The 21277-nt window shown below is 47.2% G+C and overlaps 1 protein-coding gene across 1 annotated transcript; it reads left to right on the top strand.

Moving 5' to 3' along the window:
- The first annotated feature begins 11405 nt into the window (after positions 1–11405).
- LOC113959301 (ly6/PLAUR domain-containing protein 2-like) lies at positions 11406–18738 on the top strand. Its single transcript, XM_027668223.1, has 3 exons — positions 11406–11457; positions 17404–17523; positions 18527–18738. Exons 1-3 carry the CDS (start codon positions 11406–11408, stop codon positions 18736–18738), a joined length of 384 nt encoding a protein of 127 aa, XP_027524024.1.
- The last annotated feature ends 2539 nt before the right edge of the window (positions 18739–21277 follow it).

Genomic DNA, 21277 nt, shown 5'->3' with positions numbered 1-21277 from the left:
TGCTCCAACCCCGCTCCTGCCTGTGGACAGATGGACACAGGGACACATGGACATGGAGCTCGGGAGACCCCCCTGCTGTCCCAGACCAGGGACATTCTCAGTGCATTGTAAGGATGCCTCATTGGAATTTTTTTTTAAATTTTTTTAATTATTTTATTGGTTTATTGTATTATTTTTTATATTATTATATCTTTTTATACGTTATATGTACTATATATGATATAGTATATATTTTTACATGCATTCAATAATATATATTTAATATGATATAGTATATATATTATATATTATATTTTATACACATTATATGATATTTATTCATTATAATTTATTTATCACATTATTATTACTGTATAATATAAACCATATATATTGCATATTACTATATTACATTTTTATATATTATATATGTAATAATATATATTATATATATTACATAATGTATATTGTATATATTATATATTACTATATATATGTATATATAATATATAATATATTGTATAAAATATAAAATATAATATATAATATATAATATAATATATTATACATTATATATATTATATATGATATATGTATATTATATATGTGATATATTACTATATTACATTTATATATATATTTATATATTTTTAAAATATATATACATATATTTATGTATATATATATTTATATATATATACTTTTTGAGAACCTGGTTGGATCCCACGGGAGAAAGGGATTATATTCCCTGAGGAATGTGAGCCAGAGAATAACAGTGATGGGCTCAGGGGTTCTTTAGGAACAACCAAAGACTGTTTGAAACAAAGACATAACAATACCTTTCCTTTTGTGGATAAACCCAGCCTGGACACTTCCTGGGAAAGGGTCTTCTCCACTGCCCTCCTTCCTTGCAATCCATATTTGCAGCCTGATTTGCAAGGGATTTTGGGGATGGGAGACACCAGTGATGACAGGGAATATTTTGGGACTGGAGGACATTGCACAGCAGGGGTCACAGAAAAACCCCACTCTTGAGAGGCTGCACCTCCCTCCTCCCTGGAATTCCCAACATTTCTTCTCACATTGCTCCTGATACTCCTTGAGGACCTGCCTGTCTCTGGACAGGCCCAGGATGGGCTCTCCCACATTCCAGGTGTTCAGAAAATCCAGGAAAACGGTCCCAACATTTCCAAATCCAAGAGGGGGCCTCATTAATGTTTTGACAAAGAAGTTCTGGAGCTGCTTCCTTCCTTCAGGTCCATGTTCCAGGTTGTTAAGACATGTGCTAATGTCAAATGCCTGGAATTGTTTCTGGGAACTATTCCCAGTGTTTCTCTTCCAGTTAGCTCTGGGAGAGATGCTTCTCCTTGGTATCCTGAGGTTGTGTTGATCATCTCAGGGTATGAGACATCAGCAAATGGGTCCGAAGTGGGAGAATTCCTGCCTTCCCATCAGAGAATCATGGAATGGTTTGCGTTGGAAGGGAAATTAAAGATCATCTTGTTCCAACCTCCCTGCCATGGGCAGGGACATCTCCCACTATCCCAGGTTGATCCAAGCCCCATCCAACCTGGCCTGGAACACTTCCAGGGATGGGGCAGCCACAACTTCTCTGAGAATTCCATTCCAGCCCCTCACCACACTCCCAGCCAACAATTCCTTCCCAATATCCCATCTAACCCTACCCTCTGGCAGTGAGAAGCCATTCCCTGTGTCCTGTCCCTCCATTCCTTGTCCCAAGTCCCTTTCCAGCTCTCCAGGAGCCTCTTTAGGTCCTGGAAGTTCTCCCTGGAGCCTTCTCTTCTCCAGACTGGACATTCCCATCTCTCCCAACCTGTCTCCAGAGCAGAGGTTCTGCAGCTTTCTGATCATCTTCATGGCCTCCTCTGGACTCATTCCAACATGTCCACATCATTCCTGTGCTAAGGAATCCAGCCTGGATGCAACAATCCTGGTGGGATCTCATGAGGGCAGAGTAGAGGGGTCAATTCCTGTCCTTTATTGTCCCTCTGGACATGCTTCCCCTCTAACCATGGCAAATACAGGTTTTGGAGGAAGAAATAACGCTGGAGCCAGAGAATAATCTCCAGAAAGGTGATTCATTGGGAATTTTTGACGTGGAGGAGTCAGGAAAAGCACGTGGGTGGAGAATTTGCAATTTAAAATTGGAGCCATGCTGAGGGAAGGCAAAAAAATGACTGAACCGAGAGCTCCACCTTCCTGCCAGCGCTGACCCTCTCCTCCTTCTGTCCTCCTGCTTCCCCTGCTTCCCACTTCATGGCTTTTGAGGGCCACACGAGAGACCATGAAGGAGAAAAAGGGTGAAGATGGCACCTCCAGGTGCAATGGAGGAGGCTGGAAAAGTGGGAGGAGGCTGGAAAGGTGGGAAGTGCTTTGCACGGCTGTGGGAGCAGGTTCCAACCTTCCCACTTGTCATCTCCCGAGGAAAAGAGATTTAAAACGTTGCAAAACATACCTTGGCCTCCTTGGGTTTGGAGATCTGACCCTTCCTGGGATACAGGGACACTTGGCCAGTTCTGATGTCACCGTGACTCCGGTACCTTCGTGTAGAAGGAATTAAAGTTGCAGGAGTGAAATGTGACATTTACAGCATTGAACTGATAGAGGAAGAGGCGTGAGGAGCATCAGATTCCTGGAGGAAAAGGAGAAGCATCAAATTCCTGGAGGAAGAGGTCTGAGGAGAATCAAATTCCTGGAGGAAGAGCTGTGAGGAGCATCCAGCTCCTGAGGAAGAGATGCAAGTAACACCTTGCTCTCCTCCACTCCAATTAACACCACCAACAACTGGGTGGATCACGTTTCACACACATTCCTGGGACATTCCTGTCACTCCTGCGTCTCCCAGAGCCAAGTCCGGTGTTTTTCCATAGGTTCCAAGATCTCCTGGCTCACGTCGTGTCTCTCATTGCTCAAATTGCGGGGATGTGGTGACCCTTTCTCGCTCCAGAGTTTGAGTTTCAGCCCAAGGCTCCTTGTTGAGCTCAGACTTGTTAAACCTGCTGGGTCCAGCCCCCATTTGGTATCACATTTCAAAATATTAGAGGAGATATGACCAAAAAAAACAAGAGCTCTCAGCAGATGAAGGATGGTGGCACCTGGTGTGTGATCACTTTGGAGTGTTCAAGGTCTTTGTCACGTTGGAATTCAACTCATGGGTTGTTCAAGGCAATTTAGATAATTTTTTAGGTAATTTTTTTCTCCTTATTTAGGAAAAAATTAGAGCTTTTTTTCTCCTTATTTAGGAAAAATTTAAAGACTTTTCCTCCTCCTTTTATTTTCACATGGAGGTTTCTCATCCCAAAACTGGTTGCAACCAAATGATTCCAAAACCCGAATTTTGGAAATAGTGAAAAATTAAAAATTACCAAAATAATCCTAAAAATTCCTCCCTTCCTTCCTCGGGAAACGGGCTGGGATGTGGGATTTGCATTCTCTCCTCTTGTCAGGAGGTGGCAGTGCCGGGCCCCAGTTTTACCAGTGCATCCCGGTAGGATGTACTGGGATGGGTGTGTCGGAATTCCAGGCCCACAAGCTCCTTTTTCCAAGGAGCAGGATGCAGAAGGAAGTTCACCAGGAGTCTGGAGATGAGAAGAATTCCAGCCCAACCTTCTCCCTGACCCTTTTTCATGGCAAGTGCTGTTGGGCCTCCCGAGCCCTCCCTTCTCATCGTTATTCCAGGCTGAACAAATCCATCTGTTTCATAATTCCCTGTATTGCCTGTGGTCAAATCCAGGGCCAAACCACCTGGAATCTTGGGATCAGAGGGAAGTGGTGGGATAGGTCACAGAATTGAGGGATACCATGGCTGGGCTCTGAGCAACCTGGTCTGGTGGAAGGTGGGTTGGAACCACCTTAATTCCAAATTAGACCATTCAATGGCTGATATGGAATGGTTAGGAAGGACAGGCTGGAAAAGTGAGGAAGAGGAGTTGCTTTTATGTAAGAAAACAGTGAAAATCCCTCAAGCTTGGCCTGGGGATGGATGATGAGCCAGCTGAGAGCTTTTGGGCAGGTGGAGCAGCACAGGAGATGTTGTGGTGGGTGTCTGGTACAGAATACCCAGTCACAAAGTGGATAAAACCTCCCTCACACAGCTGGAAAAAGCCTCACATTCCCAAGTGTTGGGACTCAGGGAGGCCTTTCAGCATCCCAGTATCAGTAGGGCAATCTTGGAGGCTTCTGGAGTGAACTGGTCACAAATTCCTGAGGAAAGAGGGATTTTCCTGGACCTCACAGTTGTGAAAAAGGAAGGACTTGCTGAAGGTGTGAAGGTTGGGCTGCAGCGACTGTGAGTGGTGGAGCTTAAGATCCTGAGGGTGGGGAACAAGACAAAAAGCAGCATCATGAGCCTGGAGCCAGCATGGATTCCCAAAGGAGATGTTGGACCTCACCAGCATGAAATCCTTGTCATGACAGACTGGTTTGGTGGATGAGGAGGGAGAGGTGGATGTGGGTTTTCTCCATCTCATTAAGGTTTTCAACACTGTCCCACAACATCCTCCTGGGTGAGGTGACAAAGCAAGGGTTGGATAAAGTGGACAGGGAGGTGGATTGAAAACTGGTGGAGCAACTGGTTCCAGAGGTTTGTGACGAGTGGCACTAAGTCCAGTTGGAGGCCAGTCACCAGTGGGGGCACCACAGGACTCATTTTTGGAGTCAAAGCCGTTCACGACCTTGAAGATGTGGTAGAGCCTGCAGGTTTGCAGGTGACACAAAACTAGGAGAAGTGGTGGATGTGGACATGCCACCCAGAGGGATTTGAACAGCTTGGAAAAATAAATGGCAGGAATAAAGAAGAATAAACTTTGGGAAATTCAGCCAATGGAAATGTGGAGTCTTGGATCTGGGGAGGAGCAACCCCAGGCAGCAGGAAAGGCTGTGAGATGGTGAGGATGGAAAACAGCTTTGCTGAAAAGGAGCTGAGGATGATGGACATCAAGCTGCACGTGAATCAGGAATATTCCTTGGTGGAAAAGTCAGCCAAGGACCTTCTGGGCTGTGCCAGGAAGAGCAGGAGGTTCAAGGAGATGATCCTTCCCCTCCCACTCAGCACTTGTGAGGAATCCTGTGTCCAAACCTGGGCTCCTTACCATGGGAGATCCATAGACATGGAGCAGAAGCATCTTCCTGAAATCTTTCGGCCAAACCTGGGATGTTTTTTGGTGCAAGACACACACGATACCTTCATTTAGGTTTTCTACTGGTTTGGGCAGAAATCCTGAGAGCACATTCCAAGATGTGGCTATTTCCAGCTTCAATTCCAAGCACTGCAGTCTGGAGGGAGATGAAAAAGGCCTGGAGGCAAAGCTGGTTCTTCTCAGTCGGGTCATTGACTGTTCTACACGTGTTATCCTTGTTCTTCCCTTCTGGGTCGGTGAGAGGTGACTCAGGTAGGAAAGTATCTCCTGTCCCTTGGATTGAAGAAGGCAGGGGATAATTAAAGCAGATGACAGCCACACTGAGCAAGTGATTTACATTCCTGCATTGTTAACAATGCCTTGGAAAGCTGGATGGAGCAAATCATCTCCAGACAAGTGATTAGTGCCTCAGTCAGAGCTGACAAGAAGGGAAAAGACACGAGCTTGGAAGCAGAAAGAACAAAAGGAAGCGGGAGGAAATTTGATAGGGAAGGAAGACAAATTCCCAGTAGTTATAAATATATGATCAATCCTTTCTGTGCACATCATAAACAGAGAGGGAGAGAGAACACATTTGAGTCGTTATTAATTCCTATAAAATCCTCCCTCAGGACAACTCTATCCATGGCCACTGGCCAGGGAAGTGATGGATGTGAAGGTCTCCCCCAGAAGGAGTTAAGTGCTACACAGAGGTTAATCTAAATAATAACCTGGAGATAAGAGGTGCCTGCATGGAATTCAAAGAGGGAGAAAAACAGGTTGGGAAAAAAAAAACAACTAAGGAGGCAGGTGAATGTTTACCTGGAGGGAACAGACTCCTTAGGAAAATAAATCAGCTTGTTCCTGGTGAATATACAAAACATCCCTGATTTTTAGGCACAGCTGACATGGCTGGGGCAGAGGGGGGATATAGGGAGGTCTGGTGAGAATGTGGGATGAACAGCAGGGTTGGAGAAGCCCTTTGTGCTTGTGGTGTGGTCTGACCTTTATGCCCTGGGTCTGGCACTGCCCAGGCTCCCTCGTGTCTCTGGTGCAGCCCCGGGAGCCAACAGAGCCCTGGGATGCAGCAGAAGGATTGGGGGCACCAGGCTGAGGAAGGGGATTCTCCCCCTGTGCTCCACTCCCTGTAGATCCCACCTGGAGCACTATGTCCAGCTCTGGAGACCTCAGCACAAGGACATGGAACTGTTGGAGCAAGACCAGAGGAGGCCACAGAGATGCTCCAAGGGCTGGAGCGTCTCTGGACCCAGGCTGGGAGAGCTGGGGGTGTTCACCTGGAGAAGAGAAGGCTCCAGGGAGACCTGAGAGCACCTTCCAGGGCCTAAAGGGGCTCCAGAAGAGCTGGAGATGGACTTGGGACAAAGGATGGAGGGACAGGACACAAGGAATGGCTTCCCAGTGCCAGAGGGGAAGGTTAGATGGGATATTGGGAGGGAATTCTTGGCTGGGAGGGTGGTGAGGGGCTGGAATGGAATTCCCAGAGAAGCTGTGGCTGCCCCATCCCTGGAAGTGTCCAGGGCCAGGTTGGACAGGGCTTGGAGTAACCTGGGGTAGTGGGAGGTGTCCCTGCCCATGGCGGGGGGTGGGGTGGGGTTTGAAAGGAGATGATCTTTATTTTCCCTTCCAACCCAAACAATTCCATGATTCCCTTGCCCAGTCCACTACCAAGTTGGAAACCAGCATGGAAACAGCTGCCAAGATTCCTGAATCCATCTGCAGCTCCAATCCACGTCAGACCCACCCGTTACCTGCCCAGCCGGGTGCTTTGATCCTCCTGCTTGTCAGATCCAGGGAGGATCTGCCCTTTGCCCAAGGGCACCTTCCAAAGACTCACTTGTGGGAATCACCCGACCTTTACAAGCTCCATAGGTGAGAGAGAGGGAGGGATGAAATATCTCACAGAGCTATGCCAATAAAAGGGTTTTAGAGCCAGGCACAAACATGCTGGATCTTGGCCATGCATTGTAGGGAATGGTAGTAAAATCAATTAGTAGGAATAAGGCTGCTCTGACTAATGAGCTAATGAGTGGTGCCTCAGTGAAAATGGCTCTGAAAGAGCTGCAGGGTTGGATTCCTGCTGAATTATTCACAGGGATAGGCCAGAGTCAGGCTTGGGGCTGTTTATGTCTTATACTTGGCTTTTCGAGGTTTCTCTTGAACTTTTCGAGATGTTCCCCGTTAACGGAGGAGGGTGGAGGTACCTGTTTAATTCCTCCCTTTTTGGTGCAAAGTGTCCCATCTCTGGAGAGCTGGGGGATGCAGGTTGGGGCTGGGATGTGTCAGAGGGGAAATTCGTGGTGATTTGATCCCTGGCACTCTGAACACCAGGTTTGCTGATCACACAAACCCATCCTCGCTGCTTCCATGAGTTCCTTCCATCAGTGACCTTTGGAGCTGCTGGAACAAGCCCAGAGGAGGCCACGGAGATGTTCCAAGGGCTGGAGCTGCTCTGGAGCCAGGCTGGGAGAGCTGAGGGGGTTCACCTGGAGAAGAGAAGGCTCCAGGGAAACCTTAGAGCTCCTTCCAGGGCCTAAAGGAACTCCAAGAGAGCTGGAGAGGGACTTGGGATAAAGGATGGAGTGATGGGACAAGGGGGAATGGCTTCCCAGTGCCAGAGGGAAGGGTTAGATGGGATATTGGGAAGGAATTCTTCCCTGGGAGGGTGGTGAGGTGCTGGAATGGATTTCCTGGAGAAGCTGTGGCTGCCCCATCCCTGGAAGTGTTCAAAGCCAGGTTGGAGCAACCTGGGATAGTAGAAGGTGTCCCTGTCCACGGCAGGGGTTGGAACTGGATGATCTTTCAGGTCCCTTCCAACCCAAACCATTCCATAATTCCACAATCCCATAATATTTACTCCTCTTACAAGAATGTTTTTGGATTTAACTTTCCTGTGGGTGTGTGAGAAGAGCTTAGCACTGGGATTGACACTGTCCTGTCAGCATTCCTCCCTTAAATCCAATCATACTTTTTTTACTCCTACATCCCTCTGCTCTGGAAGAAATCTGGGATTCATAGGAGATATACAAGAACTTATTAATGAGAATGCAGGGTTTAAAAATAATGAAGTCAAGAAGGCTCTCAAACCCAACCAGTCCCTGAAACTCTGCCCTGGAGGTGGATGGGCAATTTTAGGACTTCCTAGTGGGGTCTCAGCCTGGTAATGGGACAGCATGAGCAGATATATTGGGAAGTTTTGGGATTTGGAGGCTCTTTCCAGTGTGGATGCAACTGTTCCCATCAGATGCCTCCACCCAGAGACTGTCTCAGTTGGTGAGGTAGGACAGGAAAGGGCTTTGGCACAGGTTTCTCAGGCTGGAAGTAAACATTTGGCTGAACTTCTCCTTTTATTTATGATACAAACTCCTCTGAAATGTGGAGAGTTCTTTTATTAATTTACCTTTGAATACAGACACTAAAAATACCTATTTTTTTTCCCCAACCATCCCGTGAGTTGTTGAGGCAGATTTATACAGCTTCATAATTCTTTTCTCTGTGGTTAATGGGAACCCCCCAACACAATGGTTATGGTTTCCCACAAAATAATAAAGGGAATTCAACAAAACCCTCCTTGGATGTTCCCATTAGTCCTCTGGGGAGTTGCCAGCCCTGCAAGGCAGCTGCCACACAAAAGAGGAGACATTTCAGGCCTTCAAGACTCAGATAAGATCAACTGAAACCATAAACAAGCCAGGTATGTTGACACCCCCCCAAAAAAACAACCCTCCAAACCCAAGGAGGGAGCAGCATTTAAGAGCAGGGTGTTGGCACATGTCCTTCCCTCCAAGATTTGACAAGGCAGTGGAGATCACATTTCAGATGTGCATGTGAAACCAGTCATTTGGCACATTGTTGGAGGCCTCTTAATACCAAAAACCACACCCCAGCTGTATTAAATTGTTTTCTTTTCTTCCCCCCTTCAAGAACAAGGCAAACACAATCAGCAAATTTCTCTCTTCTTAATAGGATTATAACATTCCCCTGCTGAACAGGAGGAATGGCAAAGCCAGAATATACCAAAAAAGTCTTTCCCTGGGTGATTTTGGGGCTGGAAATAACTGCTTAACTTTCATAATCGACATAATTACTGTATTACAGAGGCAACCGTGAAAACAATCCGTCTGGATTCCTGAGGATTTAGGTCACCCAGGAGTGCTGCTTGTAAAAGAAACAGGGTTTGTAAAATGATGAGACCATTTAGTTGAGATATTAGGGAAAAATCCTTCCCTGTGAGGGGGGGGGAGGCCCTGCCGCAGGGGATAGGGATAGAAAGGATGAGGAAGGATCTTGGAATCATAGAAGAGAATCACAGGATGGTTTGGGTTGGAAGAGATCTTAAAGATCTTCCAGGTCCAACTCCCATCATGGGCAGGGACATCTCCCACTATCCCAGGTTGCTCCAACCTGGCCTTCAACCCTTCCAGGGATGGGGCAGCCACAGATTCTCTGGACAATCTAGGATGCTGGGGTCACTCCTTATGATGACAAACTCCCAAATCCTCCAAAAAATGGGGAAAGACCTCAAAATACTTCACACTTGGTTGTTTTCCGTGGTGGCCTGATGGAATTTTCTTTACTTCAGGTAAACCAGAATGTGTTAATAAACAGTGCTCTAAACAAAGACACAATGATAGGACAAGGGGGGATGAGAGGGGTAGAGTTAAATGGAATTCTGGGAAGAAATCGTTCCCTGTGAGGGTGGGGAGGCCCTGGCACAGGTTGCCCAGAGAAACTGTGGCTGCCCCATCCCTGGAAGTGTTCAAAGCCAGGTTGGAGCAACCTGGGATGGTGGAAGGTGTCCCTGCCCATGGCAGAGGTTGGAATTTCATGATCTTTAAGGTCCTTTCCAACCCAAACTATTCTACAATTCACTGGAGCTTCAGATTTGGAGAGAAAATGATTCCCAGAAAATCTTGGAATGTGTTAAGACACAGCAAGACAAAATGGCCTCAAGTTGCACCAGGGGAGGTTTAGATTGGATATTAGGGAAAAGGGCTTCATGGTAAGGGTTGTCAAGCACTGGACTGGGCTGCCCAGGGAAGTGGTGGAGTCACATCCCTGGAAGAGTTCAAAAAACCTGTGGATGTGGCCCCTGAGGACATGGATTAGTGGTGCTGGGTTCATGGTTGGACTTGGGGATCCTAAAGCTCTTTTCCAGCCTTAATGATTCTATATTGTGAGAGTTCAAGTGAATAACCCTGAATAAAGTCCCTCTAATGGTGTGATACCACAAAAGTGGTGGGAATATCTCCTGAAGTGTCTTTATTTCACCTTTTCCTCCTTTGTCATTAAAAGTGTGTGTTGGGAGTGCACCTGGAACAGCCAGAAAAGGCTCTTCTTGACCAGTTTTGGCAATCCCACATTCCAGCTTGTTCATCACACCTTCCAGGAGGATTTACAAACATGCCACTGGCCTGAGGCACAGGAAAAAATGGGAGATGCCTGAGGCAGCAGAAATGGGGATGGAAAGGTGTTTGGGAAGTAAAGGAATCAGGAGTTGCAAGCACACGTGGAGAGGGTTGGCCCAGAGCAGAGGAGCTTCTCCCTGTACCATCCTCCTTGAACCCTGGGGATAATGAACCTGAGACATTCCCTTGGCCCAAATTTATGGCCTGGTCCTGTTGTCTTCCCGGTGCTCCATGTTTTTTTCCTGTGAGTTAAGGGATTTTCAGTCAGTTTTCCACTTTAAGGCCAGGTTGGACGGGGCTTGGAGCAACCTGGTCTAGTGGAAGGTGTCCCTGCACATGGCAGGGTGTTAGAATGGTCTTTAAGGTCCCTTCCAACCCAAATTATGATCCTCCTGGTGATAAACTCTGTCCCCAGCCGAAGGTCCAAACACAGAGGAGCAAAGTTCTCAAGGTTCCAAGCCTTGAAGTTCACAGCCACAAATGCTTTTCCACCCCAGGATTCTGGAAACCACCCAGACCTCTCTAAAAAGGAAGGAGAAATATCACCAGGCTTCAAGACAAGACAGGGATAGTGGGATTATTTAACACCCCCGGGCTTCCCTGTTACGAGGCACCCACCTTAAACAATCCCACCCATTGTCCAAAGCCCGAACCCTAATTTTCTTCTCCAAGGAACATGAAAAGAGGTGACGGCAGAGGCAGGAGGTGGGGCCTGATTTGCAGCTCCTTCAATTCATTTATAGCTCAATGGGACTCGTTTTTCCAGTAGATTTGGAGCTGGGGACACGATCAGTGCATGGCAAACCCCCAGGAGGTGGGACATCAAAGCCAGTGGTGAAGAGCAGTGACGACTCAGGCAACGATGAAGGTGTTTCTGTCTCTTCTGTTGGCTGCCATCATTTGCACAGAATCTGGTAAGTTCCTGCTCTGATTTACCCAAATCCCACCAGGATATTCAGCAGGATGGGATAGGATGTGTCAAGTTCCCCCTGAAATTCAGGTCTCCTGCTTGGAGCAGTTTTTAGCCAAAAAGAAAAAGATTAATCTTTGGAATATTTCCAGCCTGTCAGATGTTCAGGATCATGATGGTGTCACTGGGATTGTTGGTTCAGGCTCTTTAGGAAGTGTTACAAGGCAGGGTGTGATTATGCCGTGTCATCTCTTTAATGCAAATTCCAGCTCTCACTTTTTTACAGGTTCTTGCTCAATATCACTCTTTTTTTTTATTATTTTTTTTAATGTTATTTTTAACTTTCTGGACCTTTTTTTTTCTTTATACTTAACCCTGAAAGTTGCCAGCCAGTTTAATGCAGTGTATGTGGAATCCCTCTAAAAATATGTTCCCTGTGGGATTTATCAAGTTTTAGCCACTAGAAGTGGGAAAGATGGGCTGGGACAAAGCTGGTGGCCCATGTGCTGCAGGGTTGATGTTTGTCATAGGCTGGTTTGGGTTGGAAGGGACCTTAAAGATCATGAAATTCCAACCTCTGCCATGAGCAGGGACATCTTCCACTAGCCCAGGTTGCTCCAACCTGGCTTTGAACACTTCCAGGGATGGGGCAGCCACAGCTTCTCTGGGCAACCTGTGCCAGGGCCTCCCCACCCTCACAGGGAACAATTTCTTCCCAAAATTCCATTTAACTCTACCCCTCTCATCCCGCCTTGTCCTATCATTGTGTCTTTGTTTAGAGCACTGTTTATTAACACATTCTGGTTTACCTGAAGTAAAGAAAATTCCATCAGGCCACCATGGAAAACAACCAAGTGTGAAGTATTTTGAGGTCTTTCCCCATTTTTTGGAGGATTTGGGAGTTTGTCACCATAAGGAGTGACCCCAGCATCCTAGATTGCCCAGAGAATCTGTGGTTGCCCCATCCCTGGAAGGGTTGAAGGCCAGATTGGAGCAACCTGGGCTAGTGGGAGATGTCCCTGCCCATGATGGGAGTTGGAACTGGAAGATCTTTAAGATCCCTTCCAACCCAAACCATCCTGTGATTCTATTCTATAATTCCAAGATCCTCTCTCCATCCTTTCTATCCCTATTATTCTACCTGCCTACTCACTGGAGGGCATAGACTTGGAGCAGGAGGTGTGTGGACAACAGCAGTCTGATATTTGGGATGATCTATGTGGGATGTGGAGGTGGGGAACAAGCCCCATGAATCCTGGGATGCCATGGAAACCTTCCCTCTCTGTTTCCATCAGTGGGATTCAGTTGTTTCTCCTCCGTCACCATCTCCACGAAGCCAAGTGTGGAATGACATTTGGGACATTGGTGTTTTAATCCCCTGGAAAGCAGGGAATCCCCTCATCCTGGGAAGATCTACATGAGCAGTGATGCCATAACCTCTAAGGGTGGAAGATGACTGCCCAGAGGGAAGGATACCCAGGAATAGATTCCCCATCCCTTGTTTCCGCCACCACAACAACTTCTTGCTCCTTCTGCTGATTCCAAGTTCCTTTGGTGTTCTCCTGGATGACCAAGGAAAGTCCTGTGCAAGAGCTGGGACTATTAATTGGGATATTCCCAAACCCAGGTGGTTTAGGGTGTGATTTTATCCGTGTCTGGATGGGACGTGGAGCTCTGTCAGGATTTTCTTTCAGTTTCTACTTATGAATTTATTTTTAATTTTCTACTTCATTTTCCTTCCTAAATCCTGTGACTTGCAAGGGGCAGATTCAGCAGGGGAGGAACAGGTGCTTTGTTTGGCTTTCTTTTCAGAGAGCAACACAAATGCTGTGGTTTGGATTTGCAAAATCTCCTGAAACCTGAGACCGGTGATGATTCTTCCCCCCCAAAGATGTGTTTGACAACTGTCAGATGCAGGATTAAAGCAAACAAAATATTACAAAGTTTGCTTTGAATAAAAGCAAGAAAATTCCCTGGTCTGTTTAGAAAAGGGCTTTTTTTTTTTCTGGCTTATTAGTTGATCTCTATTTTCACAAGGTGACTTTCTGACATCCTGTTGTGGGTGTGCCGGGATGATCTGAATCCTTGCTCTTTTTCCAGTGGGATTTACAGGAAATTCAGCAGGAATGTCACACAGATAAGGTGACAACTGCCTTCCAGACCAAAGAGGGGCTGCTGGGCTATACCAAAGTGCGTTGCTGTGATTTTAAGACAAATTCAGGTTTCTCTAAGGGGGTGGAAAAGAGGATCTGGAGTAGAGGACCCACATCAAGTGTTTGGTTCCTCAGGAAAACCTGCAGAATGCCCTGAAAATCTTGTCCTGAAACATCTTTCTTGTTGATGGGAAACACCAGACACTATTTTGTCTTGATACCTTAAGCTTGGAGTGCTCTGTGTCACAACAATTTGGGCTCTTCAGTGTTTTTATCTAAAATTTCTCCATCTCAGAAAATTTTGGACAAGGAAAGACTTGGGCTATGGTTATTTTGTGTATCTGGGAGCTGAGAGGAACCTGCAGCTGGAAAGGTGCTTTGCAGCTCAACAGGGAGCTGATGAGGAACATCCATAAGCTGGTGAGGGACAAAGCAGGGGCAGATTTGGAGTCCCGAGTACCAAATTTTGTTTCTATGGCCTCTATGTGGAGCAGAAGATGTCCCCACACAATCCATCAATGTGGTTGCTGTCATGTTTAATTCTTCCCTGTGAGGGTGGTGAGGCCCTGGCACAAGTTGTCCAGAGAATTTGTGGCTGCCTCATCCCTGGAAGTGTCCAAGGACAGGTTGAAGCAACGTGGGATAGTGGAAGGTGTCCCTGCCCACGGCAGGGGGTGGGAATGAGAAGGTCTTTAAGGTCCCTTCCAAGCCAAACCATTCCATGATCTTTCTAAAGTAACTCCTCACATGTTCCCCTCCCAAAACCAGAATCTCAGAAGGGTTGTGCTTAGTTTGTTCTCATGGCACAGGAATTTGATGGAGACTGTGTGGGACACCCTCCCACCTCAGAGCTCCCAGTGGATGGAGTGGACACCACCAGATTAAAATCCCTCTGCTACAACCCACATTCAGGTCTGACTTCTGTGTGTCCCAAATCCTGCTCCAAGGGAAAGTCACAGCCTGATAAACCTCTGTGATGAAGAGACTGGTCTGGTAGATGAGGGAAGAGCTGTGGATATTGTCTGTCTGGACTTCAAAAAGGTCTTTGATGCTGTCTCCCAGAAGATCATAGAATCATGGAACAGTTTGGGTTGGAAGGGACCTTAAAGACCATTTCATTCCAGCTCCCTGCCACAGGCAGGGACACCTTCCACTAGCCCAGGTCGCTCCAAGCCCCGTCCAACCTGGCCTTAAAGTGAAAAGCTGATTTGAAATCCCTTACTTGCTGGAAAAAAACATGGAGTACTGGGAAGACAACAGGACTAGGCCATAAATTTGGGCCAAGGGAACGTCTCAGGTGCAGTATCCCCAGGGTTCAAGGAGAATGGTGCAAGGAGAAGCTCCTTTGCTCTGGGCCAACCCTCTCCACGTGTGCTTGCAACTCCTGAGTCCTTTGCTTTCCAAACACCTTTCCCACCCCCATTGCTGCTGCCTCAGGCATCTGCAGGTTTTTCCTGTGCCTCAGGCCAGTGGCACATTTGTAAATCCTCCTGGAAGGTTTGATGAACAAGTTGGAATGTGGGATTGCCAAAATTGGTCAAGAAGAGCCTTTCCTGGCTGTTCCAGGTGCCCTCCCAACATGCACTTTTAGTGAGAAAGGAGGGACATGCCATGGGCAGGGACACCTTCCACTAGACTAGGTTGCTCCAAGGCCCATCCAACCTGAAATACTTTCAGGGATGTGGAGTCCACAACCTCTCTGGACAACCTGTTCCAGGATTCTCATGGACGAGCTGTTGAGGTGTGGCTGGGTGAGCAGACAGGCCTTGAAAACTAAACATCCAGGCCTGGAGATCAGTGACACAAAGTCTACTTGAAGACCAGTAACTTCAGGTCAGAGATCAAAACTGGCTCCAGCCCCATCCGACATCCTCATCATCAGTGATCTGGATGAAGGGGCAGAGCACCCTCAGCAAGTCTGTGGGTGACACAAACCTGGGAGGAGTGGCTGATACACCAGGGGGGTCGTGATCCCACCCAGAGGGACCTTGGCAGGTTGGAGAAATGGGTGAAGGGAACCTCATGGCATCCTGGGTAGCATTAAAAGAAGTATCAGTCGAGGTGAATGATCCTTCCCTTCTGCTTAATATCTGGAGACCCGTGCCCTGTTCTTGGCTCCCCCCAGTACAAATCACATGGACACACTGGAGAGAGTCCAAGGAAGGGCCACGAGGAAAACTGGGGATGGCTCAGCCTGGAGAAGAGAAGCCTCAAAGGGGGAATCTCAGAAATGTCCCTGGAGGGAGGGGACAAAGAGACTCTTCCCAGTAATTCCCAGTGCCAGGACTGGAGGCAACAGCCACAAACTGAAACACAGGACGTTCCCTCTGAACACCAGGAAACACTTTCAGACCGGGAGAGGGACGGAGCGCTGGCACAGGTTGCCAAGGGGGTTGGGGAATCTCCATCCTTGAAGAAATTAGAACTCAGTCTGGACACATTCCCAGACAACAGGTTTTAAGTGGTCTTGCCTGAGCAGGGGGACTGGAGTAGATGAGCTCCAGGGGACTGGAGTAGATGAGTTCCAGAGGACTCTTCCAGGCTCCCCCGTGATTCTGGGAGTTTGGGAGTCTCTGGTGCTTTCCTGATGTCCCACCAGTGCAAAGCCAAGGAGAGAAGGAGCTGCAGAGACCAGAGCTGAGGTCAATTAGTAACAAGGTCTTTCCTGGTTCACGGGAGCTTCTGGGTGTGGGGCTTTGTCTTGCTTGACTCTGGGGTCACAAGGGCTCTGACCCCACCTCTGAAGCACAAATTATAAATCACAACCAATTAATTAATTAATTAATTAGCCCCTCTACTCCTGTTATCCTTCTTCCCATCACTGCAAGGCCCAAGGTTCCCGTGGAGCCTCCAGACATCTCAGGAGTCCTGTATTGACCTGGAGGGTCCCAGATTGATCCAGGGGATCCCAATTGATCCAGGAGATCCCATATTGATCCAGGGGGTCCTGATTGACCTGAGGGATTGCAGATTGATCCGGAGGGTCTGGATTCATCCAGGGGATCCTGTATTGATCCAGGGGGTCCTGTATTGATCTGGAGGATCCTGCATTGATCTGGGAGGTCCCAGATTGATCTAGGGGTCCTGGGTTGATCCAGGGGATCCCAGAATGATCCAGGGAGTCCTGTATTGATCCAGGAGTCCTAGATTGATCTGGGGGTCCTGACTGATCTGGGGGGTCCAGATTGATCCAGAGGATCCCACATTGATCTGGGGGGGTATCCTGATTTATCCAAGGAGTCCTGCATTGATCCTGGAGGTCCCAGATTGATTTGAGGGTCCTGGGTTAATCCAGGGGATCCCAATGGATCCAGGGAATCCCATACTGATCTGGGGGGTCTGGATTGATCCAGGGGATCCCAGAATGATCTGGGAGGTCCCGTATAGATTCAGGGGTTCCAGATCAATCTGAGGGTCCTGACTGATCTGAGGGGTCCTAGATTGATCCAGAGGATCCCACATGATCTGGGGCATCCTGATTTATCCAAAGAGTCCTGACTGATCGGGGGGTGTGTGTCCTGATTGATCCAGGGGATCCCATATTGATGTAGGGAGCCTGGATTAATCCAGTGGATCTCAGACTGATCCAGGGGGGTGCCATACTGATCCAGGGGTCCCAGATTGATCTGAGGGTCTTGGATTGATCCTGGGGGTCCTGGATTGATCTAGGGGTCCCAGATTGATCAGGATCCCTCCTGATCAGCGTGAGGATTTGGGAACATCCCTCCCCAGGGAGGGGCACAGACCAGCTCTGGTGTTCCACACTGAGTCCAAGCTAGTGTTTTCCCTCCTCCCAGCTCTCACCTTGCAGTGCTACACGTGCAGGAGTGAGACCCCCGTGGAGAAGTGTGTGACCATCGAGAACTGCTCGGAGACCGAGAACATGTGCAAGACCACCATGTATTCCCTGGAGGATGGTAAGGACAACAACTCCTTTATCCCTGCTTTCGACATGAATCCTGAAGGAGAGTAAGGACAACGGCTTCTTCATCCACACTCTTAACAAGAATCAGTGTTTCTATGGTGAAACTGCTGGTGTGGAGAGCAGGTCCTTTTTTTCACTTAAATGTGGGAAAGAGCTCCTGTGGGGGCAGAGTCTTCTGCTGCTGCTGCTGCAAGCAGTGTTTGTGTGAGTAAATATTTAAGGTTTTCAAGCTCCCAGTTAATGGTGAGCATGGTTAGAAATGAGAGTTTAATTTTTTCCACGGTTGTGCAGCGATAGGACAACAGGGAATGGCTTAAACTTAAAGATGGTAAGTTTAGGTTGGATATTAGGGAGAAATCCTTCCCTGTGGGGGTGGGAAGGCCCTGGCGCAGGTTGCCCAGAGAAGCTGTGGATGCCCCACCCCTGGGAGTGTCCAAGGCTGGATTGGACAGGGCTTGGAGCAACCTGAGATAGTGGAAGGTGTTCCTGCCCATGGCAGAGGGTTGGAACTGGAGGATCTTTAAGTTCCCTCCCAACCCAAACCGTTCTGCAGTTTTATGACACCAACTTCTGGTCACCTGAAGGTGAAAGAGGAATGCCCTGAAGTTCTTTGTAGCTCTCACAGAGGCTTTGCCAGCCTGACTGGTGATCCTGAAGGTTCTGGAGACGGAGGTTCTCCCTTTGGAAGGTCCTGCTGACGAGTCCCTGGTCACACTTGGGGGAGGCAGGAGATGGTGAGGAGAGTCCAAGGAGAGGGAGAAAAAGTGGCTAATCCACCTTTTTCAGGGTAATGCTCATCCAGGCAGGACAAAGAGCTCAGTAGTCACTCAGGGGGAGCTACTTCCCATATTCCTGATAGGAATCACATTGTGTTTGAACCAGAGCTAAGACTTTGGTAGGGAAGGCGAGAAGAAGAAGCATTTCACTAGGGGCAAGGAGAGCTCTCCTTCATTTCCCCCAGCCCTAAACATCCCTTCTGTCTCTCTTTGTGTCAGTTTATCCCTTCACTGGAGTGTCCACTGTCACCAAGATGTGCTCATCCGTGTGTGTCCCGTCGGACGTGGACGGGATCGGGATGACCCGCCCCGTGTCCTGCTGCTACTCCGACCTGTGCAACGTGGACGGTGCCACGAGCCTGAGGATCAGCCTGGTGCCAGTGGGGCTGCTGGCAACTTCCCTGTGTGTCTTCTTCTGGACTAGACCCTGAGGAGCTGATGGGAAGTTCTTTCACTCTGGAGAACCCAATGAAGAAGAGGAGAAACCCCCCACCAGCCCAGCTTTCCCTTTGGATGATTCATGGACGACCTCCAATTCCAACCTTCAAAAATCCATTCTTTTTTTTAAATTATTATTATTATCCACCCCTTTCCCACGATTAACAGAGGAGCAAAACTCAGGAAGCCCCAACACAATTTTTTAATTTTAATTTTTCAACCGCTCCCACAAAACCAGCTGTGGAGTTTCATTGCTCTGCTGGGCTGGTTGGTTTGGAACTGAAAAATTCCACTGTGTCAAGTATATTTAAGGCAAAAAAGAAATATTATAAGAGCCTTTCATGGCTCCTTAGAGCAGGTCTTTTCCACCCAAAAGTTTTGGGGTGGCTCTTTGTTCTCTCTAGGTCTTCTTTGTACCCAAGAAATTAAGGAGACCCTTCTGTGTGTCCAAAATATGAGGCAGGAGATTCAAATTCCTGTGCCAATGATCTGATCCAGGGAGGCCGAAATCTCTCATTTTCTGTACCCCTTTGAGCAGAATAAAAAAATGTTGTGTTCAAAGTGTATTGATCCCATTTAATTGTATTATTTTCTGTCCAAATCCCCAGTTCCAGCTTTCAGGATTGTTTATACAGGGAGATGAGTGAGGTTTTGTGGTCAGTCTTGTAGGAGATTTCCAAGATATTTCCAATTATCCCTTGTTGGCAGTGGCCTTCCACCAACATTTCTTCCACCAACATTTCTTCCACCAATTCCACTGGAACAAAACTGTCTTGACTTGGAATTTTGGGTGATTTGAGTGATGATTCTGGCCTGAATTTGGAATTAAGTGTAATTTTCCCCCTTTATTTTAATCCTCCAGAGCATCACCTGAATTCCCTGTGTGTTGGCCAAAGCTGCCACATTTTGCTCCATTCTGCCCTGGTTCTGCGTTTTCTTATAATCCCCTTTTTCAAGTTTCAGCAAAAATACTCTCCTCCAGTTATCATTCTGCTTGTGATATTTATAACAATCAATAAAGTTGTGATTTAAATGGGATGCGATTTAAATGGGATGTGATTTAAACAGGATGTGATTTAAATGGGATGTGATTTAAATGGGATGTGATTTAAATACCCTGTGGTGTGTGAAATACAGAAGGTTTCTAAGAGAGGTGGTTCAATTTCCACCTTTGGAAGTTTTCTTGGCCCAAGTGGATGAAGTCCAAAGGAAATTTGGGAGCTTTGATTGGGAATTTGGATTGGGAGCCTCCTGAGGTCGCATTTCCAACCTGAGTTCCCTGCAGTCCCACCCTGAGGTCACCAAAACACAAACACCAATATTTCCAGGCATTCTCCAAAGTCTGGGAGATTTTCCTGCCACAATTTTCACCTCTCCTGCTTTGCTTCCCTTTACCAAACCGAGACCAAATTTTGAACGAGCTGCAATTCCAGATCCAAGCAGAGCTCCCAGGTTGCTCAAATATAATTCCTTTGCTGGAAGGACATTGTGTACCTGGTCATGGTGCTGCCCTGGCATGGAGAGGGCTGGATCAACCACATTCCTGGCTCTGGAAGAGCTTTTGGAATGAGTTGAAGGCTTAATTAGCTGGCAGTGGGAGTTTTGCAGTCTCCTCTACACACAATCCATGGCCAGAGCTCCATTCCCAGAGGTGGTTTTGGATTTCTCCTGCGCAAAGACAAATCCACGGAGGTTCTCCCTTTTAACCTGCCTGTTCTGGCAGAGCAGCCTCAGGTTTTGCTGGACCCCCAAGAGCAAAACACCACCAAAAAGTCCCATTGCACATTGATTTTATTCCCACTCTCAGCCTTCACTGCACCTTTTGGGTTTAGCTCCAGTATTTCATTGAGGGCAGTTTGGTTCTCTTTCAAACCCTCCATCTCACAGTTTTCTTCAGATCCCTTGTTCTCATAGATGAGACCACTCCCTGTCTACCTTTCCTACATAATTTATGTTATATGGCCCTGTGTCCACCCTCAATCTACCTTTCCTACATCATTTATGTTGAATAGCCCTATGTCCACTCTTTATCTACCTTTCCTACATCATTTATGTTATATGGCGTTGTGTCCACTCTCTATCCACCTTTCCTATATAATTTATGTTAAATAGCCCTGTGTCCACTCTCTATCTACCATTGCTACATCATTTATGTTAAAGATGTTAAATGTCCACCCTCTATCCACCTTTCCTACATCATTTATGTTAAATAGCTCTATATCCACCCTCTATCTATCATTCCTACATAATTTATGTTAAATATGTTAAATGTCCACTCTCTATCTACCTTTCCTACATCATTTGTATTATATGACCCTGTGTCCACCCTCTATCTACCTCTCCTACGTCATTTATATTAGATAGCCCTATATCCACCCTAAGTCTACCTTTCCTACATCATTTATGTTATATGGCCCTGTTTCCACCCTCAATCTACCTTTCCTACATCATTTATGTTGTATGGCCCTGTCCATATAACCTGTCCACCCTGTCCATATAACCTGTCCACCCTAGTAGCTCTCTTCCAAGCCC

Source organism: Corapipo altera, unplaced genomic scaffold (assembly GCF_003945725.1).
Source record: "Corapipo altera isolate COAL_440 unplaced genomic scaffold, ASM394572v1 206, whole genome shotgun sequence".
NCBI classification, from domain to species: Eukaryota; Metazoa; Chordata; class Aves; order Passeriformes; family Pipridae; genus Corapipo; species Corapipo altera.
The sequence above is the reverse complement of the archived record's forward strand: the minus strand, read 5'-3'. Positions and strand labels throughout refer to the sequence as shown.

Coding starts and splice junctions, on each gene's coding strand:
- LOC113959301 (XM_027668223.1), top strand. CDS start 11,406: ATGAAGGTGTTTCTGTCTCTTCTGTTGGCTGCCATCATTTGCACAGAA. Junction 11,458..17,403: donor CATCATTTGCACAGAATCTG/GTAAGTTCCTGC, acceptor CCCTCCTCCCAG/CTCTCACCTTGCAGTGCTAC. Junction 17,524..18,526: donor CATGTATTCCCTGGAGGATG/GTAAGGACAACA, acceptor TCTTTGTGTCAG/TTTATCCCTTCACTGGAGTG.